We start from the raw sequence: 25,473 nt of genomic DNA on the forward strand, positions 1-25,473 counted from the left end.
GTGACTCTAATCCAATGGTGCCAGCAGAAGGTGAACATCACTGCAAGGAGAGACAAGAGTGAGTACAATCACTGTCAAAAAGATACACCAATACAGGAGGATGAGCTTGTGGCACAATTCACTGGCAGTACAGTGAGTACAGGAATCTCAGAGGGAGCCTCACTGCCAAAGACTGCCTTATCCACATCGATTTCAGTGAGAACTATTCTTGTAAATACTCCAATGAAATCCAGTCAGTTCACTTTGGGGGGTCACATCAGCAGGCGAAGGTCACATTTATCTGGCAGAAGGCATGACCCACCAGCTATATGGGCTCATTTGGATCCTATTCTTCATTTCCTGAAAAAGGACCACACTGATGTCCAAAACCTTCACTTTTTTAGTGATGGCCCTGCCGCCCAATGCAAAAACCGCTTAAACTTTTACATCATATCCACGGAGCCACACCAGAGGGGTTTCTCGACTGTGACATGGAACTTCTTTGAGGCAAGTCACGGTAAGGGTACACCAGATGGAGTGGGGGATGCATGAGTGAGGAAGAAGTTGAGAAGAAGGATGAAGGTTTAAAGCAAGTGCCCCATTCACCATTAAAGGCACCATGAAAATGCATAAGGTCCTTAGCGTTTCTCCCGGCATTCTCAAATACAGGGACATAAGCTGTTTCTGCCAGGCTGCTAAGTGGGTGTTTGAGTGTCCATGCCACAGCCTAGAGGAGGCTATTCTTGTAGCTATGAATGCAATCAATCAAACAGGCAAAGATTTCAGTGTCATCGAACAGCATCACACTGGGCAGTGGTGTGTTGTGCGATATGATGATGATCCCTACCCTGGCATCATCCTGCAGGTGGAGGAAAACAATGTGCAAGTCAAATGCATGCACCGCAATGGAGTGAATAAGTTTTTCTGGCCAAGCCCCAGAGATGATGTTAACTGGTACGGTGATGACCAGATCATATACCTGATTCCAGAGCCCATGGCACTGAATAAGCGTTCAGTTTAGATTGATCAGCGGTTCTGGGAGTTCATTATGGGGCAGTTGGGCAAGTAAAAAAAAAAAAAGGCACCATGGCACACTGTTTGTAACAAAATAATTATAAACAAAATAATGTTTATAACTGTTTTTCAAAATGTTTCATTGTTATAGCAAATGAACTAATATCATTCAGCCACACTTTTAACATACCTGATTAAAATAAATAAAACATAATCTCCTTATTTGTTAGATTATCATTCATTTTCTGTAACTCTGACTACGAAAAAAATGAGAATTAATATTCCATAAAAACCTTTCATATTGCTAAAGAAGTAAGGTAACACCAGTGACAAAAAATGGCACATACGGTCTTTAAATAAATGCACAAAAAAAGATTTTCAAAAATCATGAAGCTGTCATTTAAGCGTATTCATAAAGTCAAAGGGTAATTTAGTAATGTGGTCGTATTTAAATGTTAAAAAAAGAAATACATTTTAAGACATCTTGCCATACCAAAAGTGGACGTTTCTGTAGAATGACCCAAATGCAGCCACCAGAAGTAAAAAGCTAAAGGTAGGCTATTCGAACTACGCCACGGTCCCACGAGTTCAACGTCACCATCACTAAGTTACTGACTCTTTCAGTTTTTATCTAAAAATATTTTCATTTGAGTTAGAAAAGTTTATAAGAGCACAATTATAAGCATTTTGAGGCTGTAAAAGCGGTCTGAGTTTACCTTTTCGTCATCTCCTCGACAGCCTCTGTAGTCCCATTTAAGCCACTTGTTAGCAACCGTCTTCTTAAAGACGCGTAACATCTTAAAAAATCACGAGTGGGGTAATACTTATGTATTTTATATTGTAGAATAAAACGTGAAAGTGTCTTGAGCTTGTGTTAACCGCAGAACTTATTTCAGCCATTTAACCAAAATCCCATTCAATATAAGCCATAGGCTATATGACGCAAAATACATTTCTTACTTAGGTAGATCAAAATGATCAATACTCAAATGATCCTTAAATGGATTCTTCTAACTGTCATAAAATAAGTGCATTTTGAATGCTGAACAATGGCAGCTTTACAAACAATCTTGCAGTTTCTTCGCGGAAGTCAAGCGTTCTACATAAATGCCCATATCTCTCTGATAACATCATAATAAGTAAATTCTGGCTTCCAATGAAGATCCTTGAATTGCTGCTGGTTGTTAACCCACACCTTCAGAGATCCACACAATGAAACTCTGCCTTAAAAGCAGTACCTATATCCGATCTCCTCATCTAGATTAAACGACTTATAAATTGACCAAATCAAGTTTATATCTAAATGTAGTTATTTTCACAGATTATGTTTCTGTGTTATGTTTATGTTACATTAACCTGATATTAAAAACTATGGAAATATTATGAGATGTAGTGAAACAAGGTGTCACTAGCTGGAAAAAGAAAAATGGCGCGTTGAATGTTCATAAGGCTTCATTACAAAATCTTTAAACAAATATGTTATTTGAAACTGCCAGGGATTTGCTGGGGCATTGCAATGTATTTGAGCAACAACTGTATAGTCCTAAGGATTGCATATCATGTTTAATTTTCTAAATTTATCGAAGAGAAGGTGTTCAGACGTGTATCAGACGAGTATCGTGGTATTTTAATATGACTTCGGAGATTAAACCTTTTTCGTTTATAGCTGATTTACACAACTGGGCGAAGCATCATGTTTAGTCTGTGAGATGTCCATATAAATTTGTAAAGAATTTATATTTCCATTTTTAATTTAATGTGTAGCTCAGTGGAATGTCCTCAAATACTGCATGCTTAAAAATCTGTATTTAGTTTATCCTGCCTCTCGTTTTTCAGTGCAAGTGTTGCTGCAAAATAGTATTCTGCTTATCTCTGGCCAGTTACTGGCAACGGATTTTTTATTAATATTATTATTAAATTAATCCTTTGAGTCATGAATGCAATCAGCAAATCTTTGTCATTGCAGACCACCCCAGCAAAGTTCTGTCCTGAAACATATACGACTTGTTATTACGTCAGCCATCTTACGGTGCCTTCCTCTGAAGATCCTACCGTGAGTTAAAAAGAGCTTTATTCCAGCTTGACGACCATTGTGTGGTCTGGAGTCTGGACAGAGATCCCTTAACTTGAACTTGGACTTCTGCAGACAGGCATCCTTGTGGTGGTTTGAGCAAAGACTGAAGGGCTGTTTTAGCTATTTAGTTTATGCTATAATTTAAAGAATGGTTAGATCGTGATTATATAGTTAAACATCTACAACTTAGGCTATAATTATAGTGCACATGATCAGTCTATATATTTCACATGGCTTCCATAACGTAAATTATAAAGATATAGCAGTTTGTAAGATACATTTTCGATGTAGAGATTTTAGGATAGACGATAGAAACTCATAAATGATAGTGGAAATAATCAACTAACATCGACTTTTCCAGTTGGCCTCATCGTAGGATTTTAAAGAGACTGAGCAAGAATGCTTGCAGTTGACTAAGAGACTTTAGATATTATATAAAAGATATGCGTCCTTATTTGTCTGTCATTTGCATCAAAGTTTTCTGAACAGGCTTATATGAGCGTTGGACTGATCGGTGGTAAGATGGTCAAAAATGATTATAAATAGGCCTGTTTACTATAATAACCTTATAAAGAGCCGGAGGTATGCGTCTCATCCACAAATGAACAACTACGATTAAGTAGGCTACCTTTCTCTATAGAATTTTCTGAAGGCATATTTGTAAGTTTCCGTTTTCTTGTTTACTATACCAAGCATCAATCACATATAAAGTTTTGCCGTTTTAAGTTTTTGCGTTATTTATTTATTTATTTATTTATCACTAATATTGGAATATATTTGAACGATCTCACGTCTAACTAAAATATTTCAATTTCGCAAAGATAATTCGCGGTGGAAAAGCCTCATAACAATACGTTTCTGCAGCGAATTCGTATGATTCCCGTATATAATTTATGCCCCCAATGATGGTTGTGTTTAGAGGTGAAATTAGGGATGCTGGTTCATGTTTAATTTAATTATATTTTCGATTTTATTACGATTACGAATATGCGAATTCGTAATTGCGACTTTGACCTTGTCGTGAGATTGGGTTGTCATTTGTCATTGACTTTATTGTCAATCATATTAAAAGGGTACTTGATACATTTCTTCATATTTTTTGTGATAGCCTATTTCTTGTTAAATTCTTGTTAAAAAGTTAAAGTTAGTAGGTCACGCCGAAGGTAGTGTATAAAGCAAATCTGTATCTGTATTTAAAATATTGATACATAATGTATAAATGAACAATATCTTTTAGCATTTTAAGTTAATTTGAGAATATTCTACATATTTTAAAATTAATTATACATAGGCTAACTTTAAATTAGTTGATGAGCATGAGCAAACAAGAATTCATAAATTAACATTGACCTATAGGTTAATAAATGTTGTTATTGATATAATGCTATAACTTTCAATGTAAATTCAATGTAAAGTGTATCCATTTGGACACTTTTTAACATGGCAAATTCTGAAGGAATTCAGAGTCCTGTTGAGGAAAGCCTACTTTAAAGTCTAAATATATTTTAAATATGTTATTATAAGTTTCAATCGAAGGTCCCTCTGGTAGATTTAGTGATGATTATAGTGTAAAGATAAAGAATAGGAAGGAACCATTGACGACAATAAGTGTTGTTATATAAAGTCTAACTGTAATGTGCAAGTGAACTCGACAATGAAAGTGTGAAGTTCGTTCCTTCTGTCTAGACGTATTACGACACTCTTTGTCTGTTTCCACCTTGACCTTGGATTTTCTTGCAGCTGGTGGAATTTGGACGATTAGCCATTATTTAGGCTACTTGCTGCTACCACAGTAAACTGTACTCTTAATCGAATTGTATGCGTTAACTATACTCAATATTTAAAGTTCCGTGCAATTAACATGCACAACTAAAATGTGAAGTCCTACGAAATTAATCTTGGTGTTTGTAAACTTTAAATTATGTTAGGCCTAGCGATTACCTCCTTTTTTATTTATTAGGACTATTACTTTTTTCTGGTTAATTATCAGGGGTTACAGTGTTTGCATATTTTTGCAATACATATTGTGAATGTGCATGCGATTTACTTGATCTAACCCTTAAATTAACCAGTTGTCCTACCAGTATTTTGGAATTAAGTGAAACCAATTTATTTAGATGTTACACTCAAAGCGAAATGTATGTACAGAGATATGGAGTTCTCTATAGACTCAAGAGAACTATTCTTACTTCCATGCATATTCTTTGTCATTTTATTACTTTTATCCCCATTGAACACACTGAGACACATCGAATTTCCATAGTTCCCCTGCTGCAGACAATCACATTAGCGTGTTTTTGTTTTAGGCTGTTTGAAACTGATAAGTAAGTGTTTATGTAAAACAATGTCTAACACTCGTCGGGCTACGGAATCTTGAGCTACAGAATTTTAATGCATTATGTGTGGGGTTTTTTTTGTTTTTTTTTCTCAGCAGAACGTTTAACGAAGCTTTTCCAATCCAAATTAGCTACTTGTTTGCCAGACAGTGTTATAAAACAAGAAACAAGTTTCTTCGAACAAATATCACATATTTGCAGTATAACATTTGCATTCAGTGTCTGCAAAAATTTTAGGCTTAATTTAATTGATTTATCTTAATTTCATAAATCATTAACCTTTCCAATAAACGATTCTCGAATATTTAGGCTATTTGTTCTTGAAATTGTGGAAAAATAAACCGTTTTGCTTATATAGCGGTCTATTTACAAGCCATCCAAAAGGTTTTTCATTTTTGATGACTGTTTTGTCGTCAGTGATATTAAGAGAGAAATGCATCTTCCCCTCTAAGAAATCCGCTTCGTCTTGACAGCATATGTCAGTAATCAGGATTTAACAATGCGCATGCGTGCACGGAGAAAATGAGCTTGGAAGTGAGGTGTCAGTCTAGTTTTAAAAAGCAACCCATGATGATTTCGCTGATTCTGCGTGGACGCTGGGCGGACACATTGTTTAACGTGTAATAAAAAAACAACTTTGGATGAACAAACAAAAGCATGGAGGGACTGAGTGGGAGCTGTCCTGCCTCTCACTGCAGTGATTTTATCCCGCACCCTGCACTGGGACGCCTCTCTGGGAACCACCGGACAGTGTACTCGGATATCCCTGCGCCACAGACCTCATCGGGCTCATCCCTGAGCTGTGGATACCCATTTGGGAGTCCATATTATGGATGTCGACTTCAGTACTCTCACAACGTAAACTTGCAACAGAATCCATGTTCCTTCCATCCTGGGGAAAAATACGTGGAACAAAGCGGTGTGCAACCATCTGAAGAGCTTTCCAGTAGATCCAAAGAATTCGCTGTTTACCCAAGCTTTGCCAGCTCTTATAAGTCTGTGCCAGGGTATTTGGACGTCCCGGTTATACCAGGAATCAGCGCGCGCGCAGAGTCCCGGCATGAAACTTTATTCCCTATGGACAGTTATCAGCACTGGGCACTGTCGAACGGCTGGGACGAGCAACTATATTGTTCTAAGGAACAAACACATTTTAACTACCTATGGAATTCCCAGTTTTCGGGTAAAATGAAATATCAGCAAATATGATAAACTGGCATTGGTATTCATGTTTGAAATGCTGTGTTATACACTAATTATACTTGCCCTATTGGAGTTTAAGAGGGGGAAATTAGGAGTAGAGAGGAAAAAAAATAGATAAAACTTCAAAAATATTAGGAAATTTACTTTATCGTCACCCAATCTTAAATATAATTTCTATATGTTCATGTAGGCCTCCTTGAATTTTTATACACTAGTGATTTTCCGTATAGTTCTTAGATTAATTTTTAACCGAAATGTTGATTGGCAGGTGTCAGTTTAAACTGTAGCTGATGTAAACTTAAGAGTTGAAATATTACCTTTTTATAAATATGCATTTTACTTAAATAATAGCTCTTGTATACGATTTTTTTCTTAATATTGCAAGCAACCAATCAGGACTCTAATAATTTCCTGCTCACCCAATTGCAGTTAAAAAAAAAGAAAAGAAAAAAAGAAACCTCATTGATTTGTTTTGGTCGTCTTATTGTTAAAGTAAAACAAATTTGTCTGCAATATTTGGACAAGTTACCATTTTAAATATCTTTTTTTTTTTTTTTTTTTTTTTTGCTTCAAAGTAGGCTAGTGTAATTCTATAATCTACTAGGCCTAGATCAAATTAAGTAGGCCTATAGGCGAATATGAACCGACGGTACAACTGTAGTTTCAGCGTGCTTTGCATGGGACTTAATTTGGAGAGTAAAAATGGTGAATTTAAGTTCTATTCTGTGTGCTTTAAAATGGAAAAGGGTGGTTTAATAGTGTTTAATGTTCAATAATAATGTTGCAATTATTTAAAACCACTGTGTGGAGAAGAGTGGAGCTTTTGCTTATGAGGACCAGTATAAAGATGCGATTAATTTAAAGAACATTTAATTGAAAATTAACGACTAACGATTATTCTTTATGGTCTTTTGGGATTCAACAATAGGCTTTCTCTCAGTTATATGCCTACCTATGTAGGCCTAAGTGAGTGTTGGAGTTAGAATTTCTTAAATACCTTGTGTTTGTATCAGCTCAAATGTAAACATTTCCAAACCATTTGAAACGTTAATTTAAAATAAACAATTTTCTTATTCCAACGACGATAAAATTATAGATTAGATGACTCACAGACAACAAATCTCATATAGGCCTACTTAAATCTTTAAACTCTTGGTCAGAATTTTGGTGACAGTTTTTCATTCACCAATAATTTTACTTGCTATGTTTGAGAGTCACAAGACACTAGCAGAGATTGTACTTGACATTGGCAAATGATTTATAATATTTTATTTCCGCTTTAAACTATTTTTTTGCAGATGTTATGCCGCACCAGACCGAGATGAACGGGTATCGTCGCGGTCGTAAGAAGAGGGTTCCGTACACTAAGATTCAGTTAAAGGAGCTGGAGAAAGAGTATGAATCCAGCAAGTTCATCACTAAAGACAAGAGAAGGAGGATCTGCGCCACTACCGATCTCTCTGAACGCCAGGTGACCATCTGGTTCCAGAACCGCCGGGTTAAGGAGAAGAAGTTCGTGTGTAAACCAACGCCAAGCAAAGTCATGCATGTTATTTGATTATCGTCGAGTTGGTTGCGCCAACAATTTCATCATTCAATTAGAACAAAAAAACTTCCTGATCTGCCATGGCAATTCGTACGAATTCATTCGACCTCACTCGTACGAATTAGTAGCCTACGATTTTTGCTAAATCGTACATATTTTACGAATTGCCCAATTCGTATGAATTCATACGAATGACCTACCCCTGACCCCGCCCCTAAACCTACCCATCACGTGGGTTTAGACAAATCGTACAAATTCGTACGAGTGAGGTCGTACGAATTCGTACGAATTAGCCACCTTTTTATCAATTGTTCGTGAGATAGCGTTGTCTTAACACACTCTTGTCTAATGAAACATGTACTTTACAGTTTCAGTAGCCTTACAATGCAGTAATAGATACATTTCCAGAGAGGAGTCACAATATCATTCATCTTATTTTAAAGAATGAGTTACGTTTACGTATTCTGGAATGTCTGATGATTGTTCATTTTTAGCTACTGAAGATTTACCCCCATAATACACGTGTCAATCCGCCCATCAGATTAGTTGGTTTGGCGTTTGATATTATGTAAACAAGACTTCTGCTGTTAAATTGGTCACTGCTATTTATAATTTAATAGCCGTCTATGGTGTGACAGATTTTAAATCATGCCTATTTCTTGCCTCGTTTGTGTAGGCCTATATTTGTTCTATCACAGAAGGTTGTGACTTTCAAAAGCAACTGGAATGTTAATTATTAATATGTGTTGGCCTATAGCAAAATCATCAAAAGTCCATCAAAACGTATGATGTCAGGCATCCTTGAATTGTTTATTGTCAGCTTTGCAGCAATGTTTTTTTTCCTAGCGTTTTTGCTCCATTTTATAGCATGCATACATGCAAAGTTCTTGTGTTTTATAGAAACGTATTGAATTGATGTTAAGGCGTGTTAACATAAATGCTTTGTTGATAGTGATGTACTGAACGAAAAAAAAAAAAAAATCATACTTCTCTCCTTTCAACGCTTTTATTCCGCAATATTGTCACGCAGTTTCATTGTATAGGCCTAGCCTACGTGAAGTCTCTGTCTTATTAAGAGTGGAGATCAAATCTGAACTTTATTAATGGTCCACGGAACACACAAAAGCAAGCACTGCATGTAAGTGAAAATAATGTGCAGAAAATAAGTTGACAAAGCAGTAATTATTTATATGGGTCAAATTTTCGCACACGTCAATTTCCAGATGTTTGTCATCTTATGCTGTACTTTGATTGACTGAAATGTAACAAACCTTAGTAAGTTATGAAACGGCAGGATGCATTTGACTGTCTGTAACGAAAGCCATGGAGAAACATATTTATTATCCACTTATAGCGAATCAAACATACGTTCCTCTATATGTAAAATATTTTACTCTATTGTCATTGTACGTTTAAATGATGTCAACTTGTCTATGTTTCTATACAGGTTTCATATCCACATTCGCTCTCCATTGCAGTATTTTTTCAGTCTTTAATACGCGTGTGCGCGGTGTCTGTGTGTGTGTCCTGGTAAACCATTATGGGTTCCCACAGTGATAATATCCGAAATCCTTGTCCTTGTGGGGACATTTTTCCTCGTGAGAAAACAGCTTATAAATCATTCTAAGTGTTGTTTAGTGAAAATGTAAAAATGCAGAAAGTGTGTGTGTGTGTGTTAAATTCATCGCCTCCTATGTCTCACTCTGGGGTCGAAATGTATATATTTAAAATTAAAGAAATATATATATATATATATATATATATATATATATATATATATATATATATATATGTTTGCATACAAACAAGAAACATGCTTCTACCCACCACACATGTAGTTTCATGTAGTTTAATTTTCATTGGGATGGTAAAGGTTAAATCGTTGAATAATGTTGGTAACGACGGAAATTGTTTGTAACCATATTGCCTAACGAAGCTTTGGAGAAACTCTATTAGATTATATCTGCAACTCGCTGAATTTTTGAGCTAGACTGCTTTTACACAAAGTATCCACATTTCTTTATAAAGGCAAATCTCTGCAAGAATATCACAGCTGATATGAGTTGATGTCAAATACATAGTGTGCCTTTGTTACAATCACTACCGGGACATGATGTAACACATTCTGGAGTAAAACAATTAAACAAAATGAGCAAAATCAGAGGCCACATTATACAATATGCTTCAAAAATAGGTTTCTTAAAACAATCCATAACAATCACAAATCACAACAACTCCTCTCTCCCTGTGACTGGCCATAACTCAAATACTGAGGAGTGTGTGTGTGTGTGTGTGTGTGTGTGTGTGTGTGTGTAAAGAACAAACTTCCTTGACAGTATTTATGCTTAATGTATGCTTATGCTTAACACTCAGTGCCTCCTGTGAACATAGGTCTAACAAAGTTTGAGATCGTTAATTGAGTTTGTGTGTCTGTGTGTGAATATTCTCAGTCAGACTCAGGATAGTAACAAGTGAATGTTGTTAACCCTGCAGTGCAGGTTTGGTTGGACAGAGACCGCAAACGGCACATCTTACCCACACTTCCTTTGGCTTTGAGTTGCCAAAAGGCTCCATACAAACAGCAGAAAAAAGTTTTCATTGTGTGAGGTCTCAGAATCCTCACCACAGGCTTTCAATATTGTCTTCGCAACTGATCTGACTGACCTAACCTTCTTTGAAACCTCATCAGTTTCTCTTTTTTTAAACATTGGCAGACATTATCTGTTTTTCATTGTTTCATTGTAAATATTAAAAACAAACTGTTCTTATTGTATGTAAGGGGATGGTTGTAACACTTTTTAAAGATGTTTAAAGATGACCCCTGAAATCAGCAGGTTAAAATGCATCACATTTTGCTTGAGAAACAACAATTTATTCTAATAGTTAAATGAAGTTATATGAAAAAGTTGAAGTAGGCCTACTAAACAAAATATATTTTTGGCCAAAAAAACAAAAACATTCTGCTAAAATCAAGGAATGGTTAATAATTGATCGTTTAGATTCTCCCACTTTTTTAACAAACAATACTCTCATATACACAGTTAGTCTATATTTATCCAATTTTTCTGCTATATGATCTTATCAGCATATATGTCCCACTTTAAACAGGCTAGCATGAATATGGACTGTGTTCTGGTTGACCATAGACAACAAGTAGACCATTGTAGTCTATACTGATGTCTAGCATTAAGATGTCACTGACATGGTTAAGTTAAAACTACAAGCTATTTTTATGTGTGTCTCAAAGCTGCAAAATGACAAAACAGTAATATTATGGGTCATATTAAAGCATTTCCATGAATGTTCAGTTTTAGCATATTGTGAAGGGCCTATACCAAGACTACAAGAAATCCTCATGGTTGCGTGACAGTCATTCATACTAATACAATTATCCATCAACAGTAAAATGTGACTTCTGAATGTATGTTTGTTTGTTTGTTTGTTTGTTGAATGACAATACGGGATTCTCTTCTGAATAATTGTCTCAGTTTTTAAAACACGTTAGTAAAACACTGTTTTAATGCTATTATTTAATATCCTTAATTATCCGTAATTCTAGTGTTGCAAATATAGGCCTATGAGTTATTTTGAGTGACCATTTGCAAAGCACAATTTAAAAAAGAAGACCTATAATATGGTCTATCACTGCCTCTAGTGGAGAAAGAGTGTAAGTGTGCAGGTTAAGAGAGGTACGGTATGGTATACGCAATTATTTACGTTTCCACTGTCAAAAGTTGTGAATGTTACCAAAATGCCGAACCGTCTGTCCCATACCACTTTTTCGGTACTCTTCCGTTGGGGTACCTAGCACAGTGGTAGGCTACGGTACTAAAAAGTGGAGCTAGACTCAATGCAGAACGTTGATTGGTTGACAGAGTATCATTAACTGCGCGTGCTATAGTACATGGGGAATGACAACATAAGGGTTGGGGTTAACCTGAGCCATTTTTGGGAGGGAGATGCATATTTGAAATATCGATAGATATATTTTATTAAAATGTCTTTAATGGTCTTAATGTCGATGATAATTTGGATTAAATATTTTAGAAAAGTAAATCATCTGTTGCATTTATTTCTTTTTGTAGGCATATTAACTTTACATTTAGCTTTATATCCTTGTAAAAATTGTGGTTTAGATAATCAGGTTAGATCGACCGCAGTTTCAAGAATGGATGATCGTTAGGCTAGGTTTTTTTTTTTTTTTTTTTAAATAAGGGTGAGTCTGGTGTTAGAAAAGGTCATGGAAGGAATGCGACCTTAGTGTGATTCAAGTCCACAGAATCCGAGACTGTTTAAATGTGTCGCACATGTACTAGACAGTGACCTTGAACCGACACAGAAGTGGGAAGCTTCAGTACAACAGAGGATATAAACTACAGGTTAAGATAATGAGAAAAACTGTATTTTAAAAGATGTTAAGGCAGGCAATTAAATAATTGTTTATAGGTATACTCACGTTTATTTAATTAGTTGTAAGACTTGAACGTGCTTACCAGACGTCTTAGAATAAAAAAAAACTCGATTCATGGATTGCGTTGGAAGGTTTTTATTTTAGCTATTTTTTTATTTTTATATAGCCTACATGCATGTGTTGGTTGCGCAAAAATTATAATAAATTATTTTTAAAAATTCATTTGCGCTCTGAAGATGAGCGAAAGGTTTAGGTTTGAAACGACATGATCACAGAATTGGTGAACTAACCAATTATATTTAATTTTGGGCGTAAATGTTGTCATGTTTTGGAATTTAAAATGTTTACGTTTCAGAAAGAGAAATACTATTACACCTTGAGGAGGAAGATGGAGTGTGTGCCATCCTTTGCTACTTTACTGGTTTACTCTTCCAATTATTCATCAAATTAGATACTTTGTCTTACAAAAATAACCCTGAATGTACAGCTAGCTATAGCCTATTATTATACAGTTCAATGAAACACTGTGTATAGCCTAATGTATAATTGTTTATGACGAATGCACACTGAAGGGATGAATGATGTTGATGCGACTTTCCTGTGTGTAATTTGCTAATTCAATTGCTCTCAATTTAATGTTCTATGCTTCGCACTTAAGATGGACTTTAATGGTGATGATGGCACGATGACGTAATGGACGCTCTCTGCCTTTTATAAAAATGACTGACTAAACTATACTCTTGAGTTAAAACCACTGAATGGAAACCTGTATCTGGTTTTAAAGTAATGTAATTTGAGAGAGAAGTCTTGAATGTACATTTCTTTTTACAAACGTATTTGTGAGGGGGTGTAGTTAATGCAAATATAGCCTGCTATTATTGTAATGCATTAGCCTACTAAGTACTTTTCCCTTGAAAACGTAAAGTAAGGGATTACTTTTAATCTGACATTTTTTAGTCTGAAATTTAATTAAATTCTATATAAAACAATAGTGAATTTAACATAAAAAATGAACGTGTAATGATAAAATGTATGTTTTCATGTAAACTCTCTTAAATACTTTGGTCAGTTCAAGAATAATTTATGTAGTTTTCTATTATTTATTTGAAAGAATTAAAAGAGCAGTTATGTATCCTTGTTTTGTTCAACTGGTCGAGGTTGATAACGGATTCAGAGAGTTCAATACTTTTTAGAGAGATAAAGAAGTACAGGAATCTAATTACACTGTTGAATATGTAATTAGTAGCTATAGGATAAATTCGGGTTTTAGAGTAACTTACGCAACACTGTTAATATACCATACTGTAAATATGAGGAGAGCATGTCTTTGAATCGGATTTGCTTTGTGTGTTTTAAGCTAGATGCTTTAAAATGTTAAAATGTAAAAATAAAGCCGCGAAACATAACTTAATTTAACATTTCAAATGATCCTGATGCTTGTCATTGCATAATGAGATTAGATTGTTTTGCTGACAAAATAATAAACAATAAAAAGTAGGCTACACCTAAATCTGTAAATTATTTTAAATCACAAATAATATATATTAAAAACAATACACCCAAATCTGTAGTTTTATGCACGTAATATAAACTACCAGGATATCAGTAGGCTACTGAGTGAAAAAAATATCTCTTTTGGAAGTGTACAGTATAAAAGGCATTATAGTACAATAAAAATAATTAAAAAAAACAACTAATAAACCAAGCTAATACTTTGTCAGACACGAAACACAGTGCATGGGTGGCTCCTTCTGCAACTCACTAGCAACCAGTGTCATGTGACCACTATACAGCCAATAGGGCTCAGCCTGGTTTCCCCATACGTTAATGTCAGATTTGCTATAAACTATAAACTCTTAGTCGGGCCCGCCAAAATGGGCGAGCACAATCTCCTTAATCCCGGGTTTGTTGGACAATTGGTTAACATTCATACAAGAGATGCATGTTATCTCTCCAATTTCCGTGCGTCGGACGAACCGCTAGGGATACAAACCTCAAGAAGACACAATGTCTTCTCTTTGTCTTGGAACCCATCGGAAACATGTACTGGATACCCACAATCGTATGTTTCTTTAAACTCCACATACACTCAATCATGCGACATTCCTCGGCAGGAAGAACACAGATGTTGTTATAGTGAGAGAGCGGTGCTGGTGACAATAACAATACCAGTCTTAAACTGGACAACTCATCAGTGTCAGGACTGAAGAATCTGACCGGAATGGACAACGTTGAAAATTACTCCAAATATGACTACTTAACGACTGCCGAACATTTAACCCTAAACCCTCCATCGTGTCGGTCCCTTGAATCCGATTCTGGTTCTTCACTTATGGAGGGGTCCAAGACCCCACCGGGCATCACGAGTCCCCTGACATCCCCTGACATCCACACAGCCATACACGGAGGTGAGTCTTTATAAAGTGTTGTGTTTAGATGAGAAGATGACCCAGCAAGCAATAGCCATCATTTCACCGTTTCGGTTAACTATAGACCCGATGTAGTCTGGCAATGAGTAACACACTTCTAGCCAAAATAACCGTTTTTGCCAAAGAAACTTGCAAGATATGACATTCCAGCATGTAAGCAAAGTCAACAGTGATTACAAGGTGTTTGGTTTCATTTCAAATTGATCTAATTGATGACTAGTCTATTCTTGGGCTATGGTTAGACGTCTATTCAATTTTCACTGACAGCCCAAATTTGGTCTTGTTTTAGCCTAGACTTCAGGGCTGTGTATTGACGGCTATTAGACGTCTTTTTAAAATGCAAAATTGCTTGGCGTGGAGGATCTTGAAGATAAATCATGCAATCAAGGAGTTGGACATTGTGCGCTTTCAAATAAGTTAATTTCGTAGCTTGTGCGTTTGTCTTGCAAACATAAACAAAAATCATTGCAGAATTTTCTTTTTTTCTAAGGTGCGCTGTGGTTCCCAATTCACACACACACCCGAAAGAAGCGTAAACCCTATTCAAAGCTTCAGCTGAATGAATTAGAGTGTGAGTTTATCCTCAACGAGTTCATCACTCGACAGCGGAGGAGGGAACTGTCGGACCAGCTCAATCTCACGGACCAACAGGTCAAAATCTGGTTCCAGAACCGTCGCATGAAGAAGAAAAGGCTCTTGATGCGGGAACAGGCTTTGTCTTACTTTTAGAGCGAGGCGGATCCTGACTGAGATCTGAGATGATTCATAAAATATCGGAATGATTGCTGATTGTTTTGTTATGAATGGAGGATCAGTTCGCGGTTTCCAAATAGTAGCTCTCATTGAAGCTTGACTGGACTTTAAGTAACCGTGCACACAGCTTAAACGAAATAGTTGATGCGTAAAATAGAAAAGACCAACCCGATCTCACCACTAAATTTATATAATTTACAACTGCAATAAGCATGAACCTGCTTGAACCTGAAGGGACAAAGAGGCTTTATTAGGTTTTAGGCCTACTAGAGCCACCTGACGGCACTGAGGCTTCTAAGTTTGTAGTTCAAGATGAAATTATGATCTTTTTTTCTCTTTGTTGTAGTCCAGACCAAAGTGCAGCATGGACAGTGCCAGGCTTTAGCAAGTAGCCTACTGGCCTGTTGTGATTTGCATGTGATGTTTACAACGCTCGAACATTAACTTACTGCCGTCTTTCTCAGTGCGGTCAGTTGTGTTTTCCTCTAGGAAGGCTGTGTTAATGATATATTTGTTAAAACGGAGTACATAGCAGTGTAGGCTATAATACTACTGTTGTGGGTAATGACGTTTTATAATCAGTGCAATGTCTTCCTGATGTTTGGGTGGCAAATGTCTGCTACACCATAAGCATTAAATGATTGTATCAGTGTGGGGCTAAGCGTTCAATTAATTTCCAATAAAATGTGATTACCTAACTGTTGTCTGTTCTCTGTTATTGTCTATGACCTAACGTTTCTTAACTGTATCTGACATAACTATCTAGCTATAGTTTTAGCAGTCTAAATTATAGCCTACTGAAAATGAATCATTGTTCTTGCTACATCTGGTTTCGTGAAATAGCCTCGCTAAATTAGCGAGTCAGAATTATGAACCTTTTGGAAGTTTGTTTTTAACACGCTCAAATTTAACATTTCTCACCAAAATTCTCACCATTTCTCACGCGGGGCTAACGTTAGTTGTAACACGCTTGTTTTAAATACTTCCGCACATGCTTGGATGACGAAACTTTGTGTATTTACTAGTTGCCATATCAACACTATATAGAAAAAAAAATTCCGCCAAAATTATTTTATTTTTGGAAGATATCCATAGGCATTTATTAAACCATAGCAAAAGTACATTTCTTACTTAAGTTAATTTTTCATCTCTATTTTTTTGTGTTTATTTAAAATAAGACAAATCTGATATTATATTAATCTCCAAGATGTTATTTAACAGTTGAGATAGTTATTTAATGCTTCGCTAACTAGCAGAAGACACTAGCAGGGTTTAAATCCCAGTTGTGCAGGCGGGGGCATGTTGTAACACTGCGTTACAATGTGCCCCTATTAGAAATATGCTATATTATATTCTATACTTTTATTAATTTTATTGAGAAAACGTGAGAAAAAGGTGAATAAAGACTGAGAGTCAATGTTCAGAAATTACTAATTATTTATTTGTTTTGAACTATGTTGTATAGCTGTGTTTTCATGTGTTCGTAGTCAAAACTCAAAAATGAGTTTAGATTTAATTATTAAAAATTGCCATTATTTTATATGAAAAAGTTTTTTAATTATATTTTATTTAGAAAATATTTTAGTTTGTTTTGTATATTTTTTTTTATTAGATCAGATAACATTTTAAGCTGTCATATGTTATGTTACAATGTGCCCCACACGTTACAATGTACCCCACCTATGGGGCATGTTGTCACATTTCACTTCCATTCTTTCGGGGTATATCAAGAAAAAAGTATATACTGTATTAATAAAACAAAAACACATAATTGTACTAGACATGTGGGAAATTAATGTGGGAAAAAATAAATACTCTGAACCATAAGTAGATTTACACAAATTGAGGAAGTCAAAAAGCGTTACTTTGTGCCCCGCTCTATATCCAACTTGTCATGGTTTTTATTTTTTATGTACACTACTAATGTCCCAATGTCCTGTAATGAGGTTGTGTAAAAATGAATGCTTTGATAGCTTAACGCTTCTGCATACATCAGCATGCATGATGATAGCACTCATTTGTCTTTCCACAATAAATGTCCTTGTTATAAAGGTTTCGACTTTGAGACAGTCGGGCTTTTTACAGCCTCTGTGGCGTGGACTCGACCTTGAATGTGGCAGTGGGAGGAGTGAGAGAAGAAGATGGAGTAAACATTCAGATGTCTTCCTAAGCATTTTCATTTAGCTTCCTGATCCAAAAAGGGGGGGGGGAAAGGTGGCATACAATGTTTTTTAACTGTATTAAATGTAACAGAAATCAGGAAACATCATTGTCACAGATCTTTTGAGATAGCAATAGGACAAAAAATAATAGCATGACAATTTAATCAAATAACCTGCGAATTTATTTATATTTAGGTAAAAAAAATATGATATATCATCTAACCAACCTAAATATATTAGCTAACACCAACAAAACTAAACTCAGGGGTAGAAAAAAACTTAAGATAATGGTTACCACCTTTTACAGTGTATGTGAATCTTAATAGTACAGATTAAATGCATTTAAATAAATAATAATTTAACACTGAAAAACAAGACAAATTTTACAGTTTTTATACAATTTTGGCAAAAATAGTTTAATCTACAGGCATACAATCAATTGTTCATTGTCATTAATTATTTGATGATTAAAGCAAGTATTTAGATTTTATGTAACAAAGAAAATGCGTTCATCAGATAAACACATTGTAATCATACATTTATTTCTAAGCATGTAGCATTCTTGACTTGTTTCTGAACATTATATAAAACAGTGCCGAACGGAAAGATTAATATTACTAATGGTAAATACTGTTATTGTTGTAAGTCGAACTAAGTCGAATGAAATTTAAGAAACTTTCTGAGATATAATCTTTTATGTTTCTAGTCTCATTTCCTCTCATTATCACTCGCTTTTGTGTCCTGAAACTATAAGCAAGAGGGAATGAAAGGATTCCTGCGGTTTATTACGAATAATCTGCCCTGTGCCGCTGTTGTAAAGGTCTGTCGGTCCGTATTAAACGGTTTTACTGAACATAAACATGTCTATGATTTTTAGGAGGACTGGGCATTAAGATGTTCACGCGAATATACAGAGATGTTTTAAAGTTTATTTTTATGTATATACTATAACCTAATTTGTAACTCAAATCAAATGTCATTTCTGACTTAATGTAAAGCACATTTTAGGTTACCTGAGAAAAGATTAATTTGTTATTTTCTCATTTACTAATCAATAAAATGTTTATATTTGATAATCCTGAGGATTTTAAATTAAGGTTAATAAATAATAAAACGGTTTTAGAAAAGCATGCCATTGTACGTATCTATTAAAATTAATAACATTCAACTCTAAAATCACCACCACTGAAACCCTAAAGAACGATCTGTTGAGTTTAGATTTAGGTTTTCGATTTGTTTTGTCAGTGTAGAGAAGGAAGACGATATACCTTAATTTAGTGTGACAGGAAAATGGCTTTAGATATAGGCTATTGGAAGGAAGAAACAATTTTGCAGTAAGAACAGGGCATAAATATAATATATGAAGTGATTCTAAATGCAACTTCAAACACCAGCACTCTTTCTCTGAATTTAAAACGGTAGGAAGTAGCGGAGGAAATTAAACATCATAAAGGAGAAACTACAGGGTGCATGACTTACTGCAACCGAATCCTGTGGGAAGTAAAGGCTCATAAGGTCCTGCGTTCTTAGAACTCCAGAAAGGAATAAAACGCACGTTTAATTTCCCGCCTAAAGAATTATTGTTATTTAGTTCAAAAGTTCTCCAATTACACCCATTTCAACCATACGTTGCTCACATCTCTGTTTCTGAAATGTATTGCTCATCACTGGTTAGGATATTAACTTTTGCACTTTAACATTTTCTTTACATTTCCGCTTCTGTAATAACACCATTCTGAAGTTCTAACTTGTAGCCAAGTTCGTAAAGTCTGTCTAAATTAATACAACTTTATACACTTTATTAGAGGCTTGTTACAATTTGATATAATTTGATTTGAAATAAAATTTACCAGAAATGGAAAATTTATTTTAGAGTAAAATTGTCATAAACATCCCGATACGAAACACCCTATATTGCATGTCAGTCTTGACATTTGTGTGTGTGTTGTTGTTGTTGTTGTTGTTGTTGTTTTGCACATATTTCTACCTTTGGCATTTCTTTCGTCGCCAGCTTAAATGCGAATGTGCTATATATATATAGCTGGATGTTTCATTGGTCCAGCTCTTAAAAGTTGTTGCCGATTGCTGCTGCTCATACTCTTGACCTTTTTATTTTTGTCATACACACGGCCCTAGTTAATACTTGAAACTGTTCACAGTTCAAGCAAGCAAGATGAAAAGTTTGGCTAACATCCAATTAAAATGATGTGAGTCTAGAGGGACAATAACATAATTTCACACGCCTGCCATGTGTAGTGCTTGTTTTATGATAACATATTATGACAGAGTTGCCTCAATGAAACAGACAGCTTGCAAAGTTAGCTTTCTAATACGGTTGTTTGTTAAATAAAAAATGACAGACTCGACCAATTCGTACGAGTGAGTAGCCTACGAGGTATCTAAACCCAGTGATGTGTAGGTTTAGGGGCGGAGTCAGGTGTAGGTCATTCGTACGAATTCATACGAATTGGGAAACTCGTAAAATATGTACGATTTAGCAAAAATCGTACGAATTCGTACGAGTGAGGTCGTATATTCGTACGAATAAGCCACCCCGTAAAATACGTACGAATTGCCGTGAGATCGGGTTGGACTTTTACACAGGCCTTCTCATGCATATTTCCTGGCCCTGCACAGCACTGCACATTGTGTATGCCTCTCTTATCATGAATCTCAAATGATCTGATTATCTGGATCAGATGTGTTAGATAAGGGCGACAGAAAACCTAACCAAACCAAATACCATCCCGAAACTAACAAGAACCTCAAACTAATTAATCATTACGTTGTTTTTCAGAGACAAAAAGACGCACATATAGGCTACATATAATTATATTTTTGAAATTGTATTATCATAGCCTGCCCTACATCATTAAGGTTTTTATGCAACTTCATGATGTATGATAATACAATTTGCTATATGGGCTATAACATCATCATCATCATCATTGTATTATGACATAATTATGGAGATTTAACTCTTGTTATGACTGAGGGCAGAAAGCCATAATTCTTTCTATTTATGCACGCACATTCGTTACAATATTTTTTGAATACTATTGAAAACTCTGTCCTGCAAATGTGTAGGCTATTGTATGCCATAATATGGTATTACAAGTACATAATTGGATTGAAATATTATGTAGTGAAAAAAAGAGTAGGCTTCCAGAGGACCATGATCTCGTCGTCTTTGAAACAGTAAATTTAGCCGCCTTTACCTTGAGTGAACCACTCAAACGAAACGTTTCTAAATTGATATACGAGAATTTCAACTTTCGATCACGTGTCTTAGGGCGAGTTAGTGGTGGGATATAACGTGTCATCTCGCCTTCCCAATTTTTTTCTTCTGTTCGGATCCAAAGCATTCATTTTGATCTACCGGAGAACTGAAGGGAATAATGCTAAACTCTTTCAATCTAAGTAACTTCTGCTCCCAGTCTTGTAAACAACGGACTTCCGAGTTTGGAGAGCGGGCGGACTGCGCCACAAAACTCTTCCTCCCCAGAACCCTTTACGCCCCAGAATATTCTACCGTTTCTTCGCTTTTACCACAAGCCCAGTCACGGCAAATCACATATTCGTATTCCACTAACTTCACGCAAGTTCCGCCAGTCAGGGATTTATCATATGAGTTGAATCAGTCGGGTAAGTGGCACCACAGGGGGAACTATTCCTCTTATGCGGAGGAGGACAGAGATTGCCTTCCGCCGTCAGCCACCATGACGGAAAAGTGGATGAAGAACGAAAATGTCTACAATCACCACCATTATCACCCGGGTATTAACCATTCTAGAACTGGCTTTTACTCCAGCAGTGGAAAGACCAACGTTTTTTCGCAAAGTTTTGGTCGTTTTTTGGACTGTTCCAATAGCGGATTGGAAGATAACTGTTTGCAGAAAGGCAGTTCTGGAAAGCCTGAGTCTTCAGTCCTCGTCAGTGCTGGAGATGTAGAGAAAGAGCATGAGAAAAACAGAACCTCGGGTTCTTTTCAAACCTCGTCGGGGACAAAAAACGACAACCAAACCAAATCCGGTTAGTATGTGTTCGTCGCTGTAAAATGTTGGCTAGAGCGGTGTTTCGTATTAGATTTTATGTGGAGTTTTATAAGCATTCAAGGGGTTTTATTATAACCTGGCTACAAAGCTTTTTCTGTGAGCGGGAAGAATTTTTACAATGGGAAAGGTCTTTGAAAAAACACCATGTTTCACACAATGTGTTAGTCTGTCAAATTGTGCGAGGAAGCAATGGTGACAAATAGTAACTTTGATCATGAACTTGTATCGAACGTTTTAAGGGATGTTACTTTTAGCAGCCAATAATAAAAAGCAATTGAGCAGAACGTTGCTTTCAGCATCTGAGAAGAGGAAAGCCGCTATAAGTAAAACCCACCACAGCAAAAACCTTTCGAAAATATAATTCCATAATTTAGCAGAAAGTTGAAGGCGTTTTTGGAAATAACTTTATTCTGAGAAATGCATTAAATGGAAAACAAACCCGTTACTTCGCAATAGTGTATCATTTTGAATAGCCTAGACTGTATAGACTAGATCGTTCTCTCCATTTATTCTATTATTGTTTATTTAATGGTGGCACGTGACATAAAATCCACTGCCAAAGTTATGTTTTAACATTTTATATGTTTGTTGTTGTTTTTTTAGGGGGGGGGGGGGGGGGGGAGTTAATTAGTAACAAATAGATTACATAGGCTGTTACTAATATTGTTGTTTTTCATTATTAAAGTTGCTGGTAGTGATAGGCACATCCATAATGAAATAAAGCCAATAATTGATCATTTGATAATAGCATTGCTGTGACAGTTTTTGACCTCTCTCTTTCTTGTTTAATCGTTCTTAGCTACCCCACGAGTGAGGAAGAAGCGATGTCCATACACCAAGTTTCAGATCCGAGAACTGGAGCGAGAATTCTTCTTTAATGTTTACATCAATAAAGAGAAACGGCTTCAGCTCTCCAGAATGTTAAACCTCACTGACCGACAGGTCAAGATTTGGTTCCAGAACAGACGGATGAAGGAAAAGAAGTTAAGCCGAAATCACCTGCAATATTTTTCTGGAAACCCCCTATTGTGAACTGTGAACTTTTCTTCGAGGGACAAAAAGTATGTGACTTTTGAAAGGAAACGGATCCGATCTTTGTGTATAGTTGTGTATAGAGTAAATGTTTCTCCGAGATATGCTGTGCAAATACAAACAAACATTTGCGTCAACTCGGAGACAATGAAAAAGCATGTTTCGTTATATTGTATGTTTCAATGCAACAGTACTTAACCTCTATAAAGCTGTTGTAATTATTATCATTACTGGCTCTGCTTCAACAAGCTGCTGAAAAACCAAGGCAGTGTTAAAAATCTCTATGCACCATTTTATTGTTTGCGTTTTCCATATGCCGTGAAGAAGCAAAAATGCTTACACGATTGGACGTGCATAAAAAAACAACAACAAAAAACCCGAAAATCAATATGTTAGATACATGTTCAAATATGTTCAAACTCGCTACTCGCATATAATGTTTAAAAAAATCCCGTAAATCAGATGTGAATATGAATGAAGAATGTTGTTTTTCGGTCAAGTCAAGGTAAGAATAAATTTTGCAATTTAACCTTTTACTTAAAAGTAAAATAAATAAATAAATAAAAAATCATTATGTTTTAATCATCTAGTGTAATAATGCTTTAAAGAAATACTTATTTTGTGTTGTGTTGACATAAATCACATAAAGTACTTTATTATAAATATAGCCTGTTAGGCCTATTTGATATACATTTGAAGTGAACACATACTGAAGTTATTGATTTGCAACTTCATCAAAAATGTAAATACATGACATAAATGCATCAATATGAATAGCATTAATGCATATCTCAGTTTAACATAAATAGCATTGTCAGTACATTTGACAGTCACTTTAACCATATTTCAAATACAATATAGGCTAATTATTAATTTACTTTTAAAGTAATTAAAATAGTCTATATTTATAGTCAACTAATTGCATGTCAATTTAAACTACATTTTAATCCAATTGTAAATAACCTCCAATTAAGTGTACGAAAACATTACATTCAATTAGCACTTATACCTGTATTCTTTTAAAGTACAGTAGTCAACATTTGAAGTGGTTAAAAAAAGTTCATCAAAGTTGTCCTAAGACAAGAACGGGTATTGTTCAATATGTATAACTTTGATGAAATGTGTTGATCCACTTCAAATGTTGGCTACTGTATAATATTTTCTTAAGCCCTCTTTTTAAAAGTATGCTAAAGTGTAGGCCTACTTATTTTTCACAAGGGAAAGGATCATCTGCGCTTTGTCAAAAACTCGTCCAGTCTAGAGGCAGTCTAAAGGCAGACGCAACACGCAAGGGATTGTTCCTTCAACCGAGATTCTTTCTGCTGACAGAAAGAGAAGGCACAATTTATATTTGTAGCTGTAGTGCTTTCACAACATTTTAGACATGTAAATATGTAAGAACATGTCAAGTCGGTGTTTAAACAAAGAGGTCTAAAAAACGTTAATTTTTTGTTACGAAAAAAAGTCTGCACCTAACACATAAAAATCAACTTTTTTTTTACTGATTAAAGGCGCTGCTTTTAATTAAACAAACATTTTGTTTTATCATTTAACCCCATAAGCACTGGTTACTTTTTACTTTTCTTTAAAAAAAAAAAAGAAGGTCTCTAACAAAGAAAATGAGCACGGTAGGCGTTATGGAGATATATAATAAATAATTAATCAAGATTAATGAAGAATGTTTTGATAATAATGCATTGAATGTAAACAATCTGTTTAAGGAGGTCAAGCATTGTCTACATTTAAAAAGCACAGGTATATCTGAGGGAATTCTGTTATGACGTGTCTGGATAAGGAGAAACTCCATCAGAAAGCAGCTCTAAAGGGGCTTACAGAGAACATGAGGGCGGTTCTCAACGTTGCTGATTTTTTTTGGTTTGTTTTGTCTTTCAAAATAATCGATTAAAGATTGATTGAATTGAATTGATTAACTGTTTAATTTTAGGCTAATATAAAATGAACATTTTGCTTCGCTCTATAAATTAAGGGAACGACTTAATAATAAAACAATTTTGTTGCTAATCTAAACGGGGGTGCATTTCCCGAAAGCATCGTTAGCCAACTATAGTTTACATTTACATTTATGCATTTGGCAGACGCTTTTATCCAAAGCGACTTACATTGGGCACACATTTACATTCTTATCAGTTTATCAGTTTGTTATTCATGTGTTAAAAAACTAACCCCCAGATAAAAATAACTATTATTATTTTTAATAGGAGCGTAAGGAACGCTCAGAGGGTTCGGTTAGCACTAAGTGAAAATGTGGGTTCTTAATCAATCAATTACTCACAGTAGTGGAGCGGCTGATATAATCGTTCAGTTTATGATAGAAGCGTGAAAATTGGCATGAGCAGTCTCCATGGGTCACTTGACAAGAAAGTTGTCCGAGCCACTTGAAATTTCAAGATTTTTAATTTTTCAAGATGGCTGACACCTTAGTGGAGCAGTTAATTGATATAGTGGTTTATTTGGTGAT

At 35.4% G+C, this 25,473-nt stretch overlaps 3 protein-coding genes across 3 annotated transcripts; all 3 read left to right on the forward strand.

The window, feature by feature from the left end:
* Positions 1-6,057: 6,057 nt before the first annotated feature.
* hoxc13b (homeobox C13b) lies at positions 6,058-8,164 on the forward strand (the record flags this gene model as incomplete). Its single annotated transcript, XM_084102006.1, has 2 exons — positions 6,058-6,586; positions 7,905-8,164. Exons 1-2 carry the CDS (start codon positions 6,061-6,063, stop codon positions 8,162-8,164), a joined length of 786 nt encoding a protein of 261 aa, XP_083958132.1. The 5' UTR covers positions 6,058-6,060.
* A 6,258-nt stretch (positions 8,165-14,422) lies between these two features.
* hoxc12b (homeobox C12b) lies at positions 14,423-15,721 on the forward strand (the record flags this gene model as incomplete). Its single annotated transcript, XM_084101479.1, is given in 3 exon segments — positions 14,423-14,702; positions 14,705-14,971; positions 15,483-15,721. Coding segments are annotated over 3 exon segments (771 nt in total). The 5' UTR covers positions 14,423-14,437.
* A 5,584-nt stretch (positions 15,722-21,305) lies between these two features.
* On the forward strand, positions 21,306-23,455 carry hoxc11b (homeobox C11b; the record flags this gene model as incomplete). The annotated part of the gene is made up of 2 exons (XM_084101624.1): positions 21,306-21,939; positions 22,762-23,455. The coding sequence occupies 2 exons, from the start codon at positions 21,306-21,308 to the stop codon at positions 22,992-22,994; spliced, it is 867 nt and encodes a 288-aa protein (XP_083957750.1). The 3' UTR covers positions 22,995-23,455.
* Positions 23,456-25,473: the final 2,018 nt, after the last annotated feature.

This window comes from Abramis brama (assembly GCF_963993115.1).
Source record: "Abramis brama genome assembly, chromosome: 23".
Lineage (NCBI taxonomy): Eukaryota > Metazoa > Chordata > Actinopteri > Cypriniformes > Leuciscidae > Abramis > Abramis brama.